The following is a 12199-nucleotide window of genomic DNA, read 5'->3' as shown; positions in this document are numbered from 1 at the left end:
AGCAAATGCATTGAGCACTTCACACGTGTTATCTGTGTCCTTTAATCATCATAATCATGTAGACTTATTATTCCCAATCATTTTTGTCATTTGTAAGCGGGGAATCTGTAGACTAAAGTAGAGGGACCTTCTAAGGTCAGGCAGTAGTAAGTGGCAGCATCAGATTCAGACCCAAGTCTAACACTAGAGCTTGAGCTTTTTACCATCATGCTGCTCTCTCTCGTGACTTTCCTTTGTGAAACCTGTTTTAAGTTTTTCTGCATTTGCTTTTGTCAGTATATATATATATATATATATATATATATATATATATATACATACTTAGAGTGAATCGAGTCCATGAAGAACGCAGGATGGGTGATTTTGACGTTTTTTGGTGTTTGTTTTTGTGTGTGATTCCTTAACAACCTGCCTCTGTCACTACACCTCCCCTCTGCCACTCCACCCCTTCTCATCACACCTTCCCACCACACCCCTTCTCTGCTCACCTTCCCACTACCCCCCTTCTCTGCTCACCTTCCCACCACACCCCTTCTCTGCTCACCTTCCCACTACCCCCCCTCTCTGCTCACCTTCCCACCACACGCCTTCTCTGCTCACCTTCCCACCACACCCCTTCTCTGCTCACCTTCCCACTACCCCCCCTCTCTGCTCACCTTCCCACCACACGCCTTCTCTGCTCACCTTCCACTAGGGGAATAGGCTGCAAAGTTTCCCTTCCCTTCTCTCTGAGCTTGACACATTCTTAGAGATCTTTAAAACTGACTCTTGTCAATATGACTTCATGAAAGGGCCTTTAGGGGTTACCTAATATTTTCTTATCTCCAGTGGTAAGAGACTCATTATTCTAGAGGAAAGTCATTCCTTTTAAAATGGAATGAATAGACATCTATAGCGTTATTGTGAATAGAGGTACTTCTTACAGTGCTTGATACAAAAATCAGCATTTAAGACATATAGTTACTCTGTGTTCCTAAATTAACTGTATAAACTTGTATGAACAATAAAATCACTCAGTGGCACTCAGTGGTACCTGCTGTATTTACTATTCATTAAACACTGGCACGAAGAATTTTGAGTTTGAATGGAAAACAGCATCTTTAATTTATTGCTCATTCTGTCTCCCAAGAAACATGTACACAAGAAATAGGAACAAATGAATAAATGCTGTAGAACTTAATGCTGCATATGTTTCTGATGTAGAGAATCTTTGCTCCCTTAAGGAGGACAGCACCTTTCAGCTCTTTGAGAAGACATGCATTTTGATTAATCAGTCTTGTTTTATTAGGGTCATTCCAGGAAGATAAAGGAGAGCCATCTATTAAGTTTCTCCACGTGTCTGGTGGAGTAGATGGAGATACAACATCGTCAGATGACTTTGACTGGCCACGGTGAGTAAGCAGATGGATATGATACATACATTTAGTGAGATTTTCCTTTAAAAAAATTACTATGCTTTTTTAAACCATCATTTTGGCTATTAAATTTAAGCTAAAACTATCCATCCTTGATGAGAAAACCCAGAGGAAGATGGACAAATGAAATAAAAAATGTATTTTAAGTGCTGTTTTCTGAAAGTGTCTGTTAAGGTACTGTGAGAGATGGAAGCATAAGATGTGCTCTCTGGTGTAAGTGGAAGAATCAGAGAGTCATTGGCCATGTTAAAAATAGTTCAAGGCTGCAGTAGAAGAGAGGTCCTAGGGCACCATTTGTTAGTCGTCAAGTGAACTTTATGGTCACTGATGCTTTGGGAGAGTGTTTTTCAAATCTGGGGGCATTTACAAAATCCTGGTTCTTGGGCCCCACCCTGGGATCCTCGGCTGGAGCCTGGGCATCAGTGTAGTTTAAAAGACACACCAGGTGATCCCAGTGTGCAGTTGGACTTAGAGAACCACAGCCTCAGGATCACTTAGACTGGGTGACCATTCATTAGTTTAAATTAGCCTGATAGTGGGCTTGGATTATGTTTAAAATAACTTATTTACTTGAAATAATGACCCATTATTATGAAAAGGAAGTATTTGAAGCCTCGCTAAAGGTGATCTTTTTGGTGCCATTTTCCTTCCTGCCTTGTTTTACACCCCACCACCTATGTATCAGACCTGTCAGACTCTTAGGACAGACATTACTAGGCCTGAAAAGCCGCAGGAGCTTAGAGCATGAGTTTTCATCATAAGAAATGGATCTACTTCAGTTATATAATTTGGAAGCACAATTTCCATTAGGATAACTATAAATTAAATAGTTGTGAAACTTTGTAACTAGAACCAACTGTACCACCTACGTACGTAGTAAAAAAGAAAAGGCCATTCTGGATGGGACACAGATGCCTGTCCTGTTTGGGGGGGGGCATGCCTCATCGCGACAATGGGCTGATGTGGTGACAAAGGAGAGACTGCACAGCCTTGTGCTGGGGATGGCCAGCAGAGGAGAACACAGTCCTTTTGTTATTGAAAATCCTAAAGGAAAGGTGACTTGGTGGTTGCATTTCTGATAATATTCCCTAGTCAGTCTCTCCTCCATTTGAACGTATTTTATGAACACAAGGTTTCCTAGGTGTGCAAGTATTCCATAATGGCAAAACAGACTGCGTGCAGAATAATTAGGGTTTGTGAGAATAAATAGAATTCTTAGTGAAATTAAAAACAAATCTTTGTATCCTCAAAAGGTCAGATTTTCAGTTAGTAAGAATAACATGTTAATCCCTCTCTTTGGTTTACTTGTTTTATCAATTCTATACTTTTAAGTTCACAAGACGCTGAGAAATGGGGTAGATTAGATATAATTAGACTTTGTAGACAAGGTGAATCCACCATTAATGATTCAGTCAGTGGTTTTTGTATTAATTTACATAAAAGTTAAAGTTTTGCAGTTTATACATGGATCTTGATTTTTAAAATTGTCCTTGGTATCAGAATTGTATTGAAAATAAATCCACCAGCCATGCATTCCATTTTGGAGAGAGTAGCCGCAGCAGAAGAAGAGGAGAGTGATGGCCACTACCAGGAAGAAGAGGAAGGCGGTGCTCACTCCCTGAAAGACGTGTGTGATCTGAGAAGACCCGCCCCCTCTCCCTTTTCTTCTCGTAGAGTAATGTTTGAAAACGAACAGGTAAAGTAAAAGTGGGAGCAAGCCACGAAGAAATGATCCTTGATTATGTACTCATGGCTTTACTTCTTTTTCTTTAAAAAATACTTAGCATACTGTTTGTGCTAGGTGTTCAACTCCTCGGTTGAATCATATTTTTGTTTCCCCCGTGGTTAAAACAAAAAGTCACATGCTTATTTATTTGCTGACAGACCAAGTCCTCTGCTTAGAGTAAGAAGCAATTACTATTTTAAACATACAGTGGTTATTTAATGCATTTTTTTTTTTTTTACTAAACTGTCATGTTTTAGATGGTAATGCCAGGAGACCCTGTAGAAATGACAGAATTTCAGGATAAAGCAATCAGCAATTCTCACTATGTCCTGGAACTTGCGTTACCCAATGTTCACATGACACTACCTAATAGAAGCTTTTATGAGAAGCTTTATAATAGGTGAGTGAAACACATTCGTTGAATGGGATGGATGTTTTTGCCTGACTGCCCTTCTTCCTCCCTGCTTCCCTTTTCTTTCCTTGCTGTAATATTATCTCCGCCTCGGTGAACTTGGTGTGGTGCTGATATAGAACCCTTACTCTATGGTGTGCTGTCATCATAGCAGTTTCCTAGCCAGTGTGTCTGGCAACTGCCTTTCTTGTGTGTGAGATATTTATTTCCTTTCCGTCTGTCACTTACCATAGGTACTGAGCAAATCCCATTCTGTGTGTGCCATGACAGGAAAAGAGCTGGGCAATTCCTGTCTAGAGGGCCAGCAGTACTGGGGTGGAGTCAGAATCCTAGAGTCTTTGTTTCAGAAGTATCCCTTCTCAAAGTACAAAACAGGGTCTGGTTAGAATGATAAACTGTAGCATACACTTCTGTATAAAAATTAAAATATTATATTTAAAGCCCCTTAAACATATATACCCAGAAAATATGTTGAAATAAATGGCATTCTAGAGTTGAAGGTCATAGACTATGAAGACTTGGGACAATTTACCTAGCGTCTATGAGCTCAGCTTCCTCATCTGTACATGAGGGTGATACTTGTGTCGGCCTCAGCGGGTTGTTGGGAGGATTAAATGGTACAAGACTTGGGAAGTTGTGGGAACAGTGCCTGGCACATAGAAAGCACTCAGTAGTCATCTGTCATTGTTCCCCTTCCTACCCACTGAGGAATCCCTTCTATAGCGCACCTGCAGGTGGTCATGTGGGGTTCTAGATGATGAGGTCATTGTTCCCCTTCCCACTGAGGAATCTCTTCTGTAGCGCACCTGCAGGTGGTCACGTGTGGTTCTAGATGATGATATCATTGTTCCCCTTCCTACCCACTGAGGAATCCCTTCTGTAGCGTACCTGCAGGTGGTCACGTGTGGTTCTAGATGATGATATCATTGTTCTCCTTCCTACCCACTGAGGAATCCCTTCTGTAGTGTACCTGCAGGTGGTCACGTGGGGTTCTAGATGACGATGTCATTGTTCCCCTTCCCACTGAGGAATCTCTTCTGTAGCATATCTGTAGGTGGTCACATGGGTTCTAGATGATGATGTCATTGTTCCCCTTCCCACTGGGGAATCTCTTCTGTAGCATACCTGTAGGTGGTCACATGGGGTTCTAGATGATGAGGTCATTGTTCCCCTTCCCACTGGGGAATCTCTTCTGTAGTATACCTGCAGGTGGTCACGTGGGGTTCTGGAGAAGACGTCTTAGTGTCCATCACCACTAGCTTCCCAAATGGAAGCAGATGGTTCTAATTTCCGTTCATCTTCAGAAACTTCACACTGTTGTTTCAGCTGTAGATTTGCTTGGTATCAGATATCACTGGCCCTTTATTCCTGAACTGTTAATGATAAGTTCTGACTACCAGTGACCGGGACTGTTGGTCTTAGAGTCAGAAAATTAAGTTTCAGAATGACCTTTGTAGTTCAGTTGTCTTGAAGATGAGATTCACAGGATAGTCCATTGACTATAGGAAGAAAATACGAGTGCTTCTATTTAATTTTTAAAAAACCGTTAAAACTTTATATTTTATATTTATTTTATAATATACATAATTTATAAAAAGTTGCATATAACTTATAAATTCACATGAGGGAGCTTTCCTAATTTTTTTAACTTAGGGTTTACAGATGATCTGAAGATCAAACTATTGATCTCTAGACTGTTCTTATTTTATACTTGAGGAATGTCTCCTGAGAGCCTGCAGTGTGCAAGGCTAACCCAAGCACAGTGAAATGACTCGCTCAAGCCCAGCACAGAGGGCAGAAGGGCTTAATTCACTTTTTTTTCTTTCGGTGTTAATTGGTTGTTGGTTAAATTGGGACATTAGAACAGTGATACATGCCTTAAACTGCAATTTATAAATATATGTTTGTTTACCACTTCTTTTTAAATATAGGAAAAGGCTTATTTTTTAGTATGACTCACTGGTTGGAATTTTTGCATAATGTGCACCCAGAAGGCTTTGTCTACAATTTTCAGTTTCAGTTTCTTTGAAGTGGAGTGAAAAAAAAAAATAGTTTCAAAACAATTTGAGTGCAGAGTCCTTCCAGGTTTTAAGAGTTTTTCCACCTCAGTCTGTATACTTAAAAGTCATCAGTTAGCACAACATTTAAACTATCCTTACAATAGTAAATCCAGCTGGGATGAGCAAACTTGAGGCCAAACACCAATGACCTGTGGTGAAGAGACAAAACATAGGGCTCAACTGGTGGGAGGAGCTCTCAGCTGCGCTAGAGAGTGGTCTGTCCCAGCAGCCAGCAGCCAGCATGTGGGACATCCATCATCATGTCAGAGAACTTGCTTAAACCAGGGAGCTCGAGAGGACCTGTCCATCTGGGAGTGGGTTCAGTGAGGGTTGCTTAGGAGAGCTCTGTTCTCTTTTACTCTGCCCATTTGGCCTCTCAGGCCCTAGAGTTAGGTCAACACCAAGTGCCCCTCCCCCCTGTGGATCATGTAAGTCACACGTGGAAGTTCCTTGGATGTGATTTATTTGCCCCTTATTTGGCTTTGTATATATTTATAAATTTAAAAATTAATATTTTTTAAAATGTTAAACATTCTTAAACTTGCAGAAAAGTTGCAAGTATAGGAAAAAGCTTTTCCCTGAACCATTTGAGGGTAAGTTGCTGCCCTAATGCCCCTTCAACTTTGACACTTGAGTGTATATTTCCCACATACAAGGACATCTTCATAACCACAGTTCACCAACCAAAACGAGGGCATATATAGTATACATTGCTAACATCTAGTCCTCAGATCCCATTCAAGATTTGCCAGGGTCTCCATAATGTACACACACACACCCTCACACACATATGTGTATATATGTCTATGTATATATAACATATATAATATTTAAAAACATTTCTCTGAACAGGAGTTATAACCAGCTTTGTTTTTACTTCATACATTTAAAATACTGGTTTGTTCATTTAGTGCAGTGATGGCGAACCTTTTGAGCTTGGCGTGTCAGCATTTTGAAAAACCCTAACTTAACTCTGGTGCTGTGTCACATATAGAAATTTTTTGATATTTGCAACTGTAGTAAAACAAAGATTTTTGATATTTATTTTATATATTTAAATGCCATTTAACAAAGAAAAATCAACCAAAAAAATGAGTTCGTGTGTCACCTCTGACACGTGTGTCATAGGTTCGCCATCACTGATTTAGTGCCTTGGTCAACTAGCTTTTTTTAAAAAAGATAGTGTCAGTCTGCGGTACATGAGAATTTTTTCTGTGCTAATAGCCCTTTAGAATAGAATATAAAAAAGAGTCTAGCTGGGTTTATTAAGTATTTATTGAGCTTCTATTATATCTCAGGCTCATAGCCACAGGATCATGGTGAAGTATCCTTAAATATCTCATATTTTCTTCCTTGTTATTAAAAACACGACCAAAATATAAATAAGAAAAACAGTAAAATCTTATGAAGTTTTATTTGCATACTGTGAACACCAGGTTTTATTTTAAGTAATAGTTTCTCTTTATGACGATAAGAGAATAGTTGTAGGGAATAAGGAAAGGAAGACCATTTTCTGAGAAAATTCACTTCATTATTTATACATATAGGAGTTTAGATAAGACTGGATTTAAACTCTTTTGTTTTAATAAATGTGCCCAAGAAGCCATGAGCCAGATGGACACCACACAGTTGTGGGGTGTCTGAGACATAGTTCTGCCTTCTATCCCGTGTCTTCCACCTAGAGATGTTCCAGAAAGGGTCCTTGTGGGTGGGCATTCCAGTCCCGGTGAGCCACAGCGCTCAGTCCTGCTTTATACTATCTAGGGCTTCAGAAGCTCGGGAATCGGCCCGGGAAGTTCCTAGACAAGTGGCTTCTCACAGGAATGGGCATGGCTACCTCATCGCTTGGCACCTTGCTTGGAATTCACACTAGGCTTTACGATGAGTCTGCCTCTGGCAGTCCCTCCCTGTGAGTCACACACTGGTCCCTTCATCAGCACTGCCTGCTCTGTGAGAGCCACTGTGCTGGGCATGGATGAAGATGACCAAGACATAGGCCCCTCTCTCCGAGGGCTACTGCCAGGAAACAAGAAAGTACAGTAACATGTTCTAGGGGCTGCGTTTGAATCGTGTGTGTGAAGGAGATGCTACAGGTCCAAATCTAACAAAAAGCCTCTTAGAGGACACTGTGAAGCAGTGGTTCTCAACCTTCTGGCCCTTTAAATACAGTTCCTCATGTTGTGACCCAACCATAAAATTATTTTTGTTGCTACTTCATAACTGTAATGTTGCTACTGTTATGAATTGCAATGTAAATATCTGATATGCAGGATGGTCTTAGGCCACCCCTGTGAAAGGGTCGTTCGACTGCCAAAGGGGTTGTGACCCACAGGTTGAGAACCGCTGCTGTGAAGCCTTTGTTTGCATGAAGACACATAGACATGGGTGATGAGGGGAGGGTAAGGGCAGAAAGACATTGAGTAGTGACAGATATTTCTTTAAAGGTAGGGTCTTGTAGTAGCCTAGCTTGACATCGGTCACCCCATTAGTCACCAGTATTGACTTGGTTCGCCTGCTAGTTAGATTTCCTTTCTCTGTTCCCTGTTCCGCATGCATTTCTTCATCTCACGTGATTTTCCCAATGAATCTGCTTTCTGGCAGGTCACTTAGCCTTTATGAGGCAGGTTCTTCAAGTGTAGAGTGAGAGTAAGGAGTCTCCCTTGGCTGCCCACAGGGTTTGTGGGAGGGTCAAGTGAGGCAATGCATGATCTGTTAAAGTTCACAGAGTGCTCTCGTGTGTGAACAGTCTTCTTTCTGTTCTCATTTTTTCTCAAAAAAATTTTAACTTCCTTTTTTAAAGTGCATTTAGATGTATGTAATTTAATGCGTGTAACACAGCTAAAAGTAGGCCGGCACCTAATTAGGTATCTAATGGTACAAATTATGTCTGTTATTTTTCCAGTTTAGGAACATAATTGATATTTAAGTAAAAACTTTTGTAAGATCTAATTTCTGTTTCAGCAGTTAGAAAATTCTTATTCATGCGATCTGTTAAAGGGATGCTCTTTAGTTTGCCTTTAGTTGAACTAGGAATTATGTACTTATTTTTCAGCTTTGTCTTTATAGGATCTTCAATGACTTGCTGCTGTGGGAACCAACAGCTCCTTCACCAGTGGAGACTTTTGAAAATATTTCGTATGGTATTGGGCTGTCAGTAGCCAGTCAACTGATCAATACCTTCAACAAGGACAGTTTTAGTCCATTTAAATCTACAGTTCACTATGGTAATATGTCTTACATTTGTTTGGATGTCACTGCCTAGTTTAGCAATAAAGTAGTAGCCTTTTCAGTTGATGGATTAAAAAATGTTTCTTTGATGATGTTTTTCATTTATATTTTATAATACCTTTTAGTAATTTATATTTCCCCACTTCTCTCTGCATATTGAGAATGTTGTTATTAATTAATGATAATATCTTTATAGTGATAGTACATGTATTGTCTGAAGTTCAGTGGTAAAGTGAAAAAACACAGCATGGACATTTTTATTGTCAGACCAGATTCTGAGTAAAAAGGAACAGGTTGTAAAATAAATATTCTTATGATAATGTTCAGGTTGCTAGTTTTTTAAAGAAGCTGTCAGAACCATGTGATTGTGACCCTTATTTCTCACAGATGAAGAAAGTGGATCAGAGGAGGAGACTTTGCAGTATTTTTCTACTCTTGATCCCAACTATCGTTCCCGTAGGAAAAAAAAACTCGACTCTCAGAATAAGAACTCGCAGGGTTTTCTCTCCGTTCTTCTGAGTATTAATCACGGATTAATGTCGGTGTTTACAGACGTAAAGGTAAAGATTTACAAATATCAAGTGTTCCTTCAAGTGCACCTTATTTAAGTCTGCCACGATAACACATCCTGTAATTGAGGGAGCTGGGAGTAGTTTCAGCCACTGAAGAAGCCTGCTTTCTGAGGCAGGTCACGATGACAGCAACTCTGGAAATCTGCCTTTCGTGCAGCTCAGAAGGCAAACGTTATCTACACCTTCTTGTGGGAAACATGCTTGTTCTGCTCCGGAGATGATAACTAGTCATTTGTCCATTGGAAGGAGGCGGAGTCCAGGGGCTCTTTGACAGAAGAGGCCCCATGTACTTGTTCAGTTTTTCACATCACCGTGTCAGGTGGCTTAAGAGTCAGGCCACTTGGCTGCAACCTGAGAGATTCTCTCCCAGGGCTTCTGCATTAAATAATGACATCCGTGTTTTCCCATCTTTTTATTAGCAAGAGAATGGAGATCTTTTGGAAAACAAGCATGGTGAATTCTGGTTAGAGTTCAGTAGTGGCACGTTATTTTGTGTGACAAAATATGAAGGTTTCGATGACAAGCACTACATCTGCCTTCATTCCAGCACCTTCAGTCTGTACCACAAAGGTAAGACAAATTTTAATATGTGTGTGTTTCATTTCTGTTTAGACATCTTCAAATTTTGTTTAATAATGAAAATCTATTGAGAACACAACTCTGATATTAGAAATGATTTCTGTGGGGTGTTCTGATTCCACTGGCAAAGTAATACTTATTGTGAATTAGAAGTTGACTGTTCTTTTTTGCAATATGATATAATTCACATATCATATGCAATTCACCCATTTAAAGTATAAATTTCAGTAGTTTTTTAATATTTCAAAGAGTTGTATAACCATAATCACAATAAACTTTAGAACATTTTCCTTACCCCTAAAGGAAACTGAACCCCCCCAAAAGCCTCCCATCTCCCCGCACTGAGCAACCACCACTCTACTTTGTCTCTATGGGTCTATTCCTGATGTATTCCTGATGTTATCTATGGACCAATCATACAATATATGATTAGCATGTACTGTGACTGGTATTATGTTTTCAACGTTTATTGAGGTATATCAGTATTTCATTCATTTTATTGCCAAATGATATTCCATTTTGTGGATGTACCATATCTTATTATCTATTTTTGATCAGTTGATGGGATTTTTCTTAAATATATTTTATTGATTTTTTTTACAGAGAGGAAGGGAGAGGGATAGAGAGTTAGAAACATCGATGGGAGAGAAACATCGACCAGCTGCCTCCTGCACACCTCCCCCTGGGGATGTGCCTGCAACCAAGGTACATGCCCTTGACCGGAATTGAACCTGGGACCTTTCAGTCTGCAGGCTGACGCTCTATCCTCTGAGCCAAATGGGTTAGGGCAGTTGATGGGATTTTGCATTCTTTATTCTCAAGCAGTATTTCCTTTTGGTAACAGACACAGAATTTACCATTCTTTGAGCACATTTCCTGTGTTCCCTTGTAAATAGACATGAGATACTTGTACATTTTTTTAAAAAAATATATTTTTATTGATTTCAAAGAGGAAGGGAGAGGGAGAGAGATATAGAAACATCAATGATGAGAGAGAATCATTGATCAGTTGCCTCCTGCATGCCCCCTACTGGGGATTGAGCCCGCAACCCAGGCATATGCCCTTGACCGGAATCTAACCCAGGACCCTTCAGTCCGCAGGCCAACGCTCTATTCACTGAGCCAAACCAGCTAGGGCACTTGTACATTCTTAACGTTTACCAGATTTTCCCATTTAAATTTAATTATCTTAGCATTTTAAAGCTTAATGTTTTTGAAGTTGGGTACTATCAGGCATATGAACAATGAACATTAGTATAGAGCAGGGGTGGGCAAACTTTTTGACTCGAGGGCCACAATGGGTTCTTAAACTGGACTGGAGGGCCGGAACAAAAGCATGGATGGAGTGTTTGTGTGAACTAATATAAATTCAAAGTAAACATCATTACATAAAAGGGTACGGTCTTTTTTTTTTTTTTTTAGTTTTATTCATTTCAAACGGGCTGGATCCAGCCCGCGGGCCGTAGTTTGCCCACGGCTGGTATAGAGGGATGGGTCATTAATGCCAAGTCGGTTCTTGCTCATTTTGCCACCAGAATCATGTTGTATTCAGTGGAAGTACATGGCTTTTGTTTTCAGTTACAGAAGTCCATGAGCTAATTTCAAGTAATCATTTTGTTATGTTTTCACTTCCCTTTGGATGTAGGCATAGTGGATGGAGTGATTCTTCCTACAGAAGTACGGCTGCCCAGTGCCACACGCCCACACTGGTTAGAACCTACCATTTATTGCTCTGAAGAAAATGGCCTCAGTAGAGCTTCTTCAGAGGGTGTTGGAGGAGACACGTTGAATATGCTCTCTGCTGCTGTTAAAATACTGTCTGATAAATCAGAGTCCAATACAAAGGTCTGTATTTTATACTTTTATACCAAATACTTGCCATTGGTTTGATTATTCGCTAAAGTGATTGCATAAAAGGCAACACATTTATTTTGTTGGGAAGACTTCAATTTTTGAACTAAAGGGTGTGCAGGTGGTAAGTGTAACTCTCTGTGCTGCTGTTTAGGAATTTCTCATCGCTGTGGGGCTGAAAGGAGCCACTCTCCAGCACAGAGTACTCCCTTCCGGGCTGAGCTGGCACGAGCAGGTAAGAAGCTGTGTGTATGAGGCAGCCTTTTTTATTTTATATTGGCATATGTGTACCGAAAATTTCACAAACCGCAAATGTTCCGCTCAGTGAATTATCACAAAGCAAACACTTAGGTTGG

General features: G+C 40.1%; 1 protein-coding gene across 1 annotated transcript in view; it reads left to right on the top strand.

The window, feature by feature from the left end:
• The window catches only part of ATG2B (autophagy related 2B), a gene marked incomplete at its 5' end in the record, with an annotated part of 69612 nt that overhangs the window by 30759 nt on the left and 26654 nt on the right, over positions 1 to 12199 (top strand). The window contains 8 exons of the mRNA XM_081104917.1: positions 1289 to 1391; positions 2916 to 3111; positions 3399 to 3541; positions 8680 to 8837; positions 9229 to 9401; positions 9833 to 9983; positions 11638 to 11837; positions 11998 to 12078. Coding sequence (XP_080961043.1) covers positions 1289 to 1391; positions 2916 to 3111; positions 3399 to 3541; positions 8680 to 8837; positions 9229 to 9401; positions 9833 to 9983; positions 11638 to 11837; positions 11998 to 12078 — 1205 coding nt within the window. The remainder of the gene's footprint in view (positions 1 to 1288; positions 1392 to 2915; positions 3112 to 3398; positions 3542 to 8679; positions 8838 to 9228; positions 9402 to 9832; positions 9984 to 11637; positions 11838 to 11997; positions 12079 to 12199) is intronic.

Source organism: Myotis nattereri (genome assembly GCF_964212035.1).
Source record: "Myotis nattereri genome assembly, chromosome: 1".
Taxonomy (NCBI): Eukaryota; Metazoa; Chordata; class Mammalia; order Chiroptera; family Vespertilionidae; genus Myotis; species Myotis nattereri.
The sequence above is the reverse complement of the archived record's forward strand: the minus strand, read 5'-3'. Positions and strand labels throughout refer to the sequence as shown.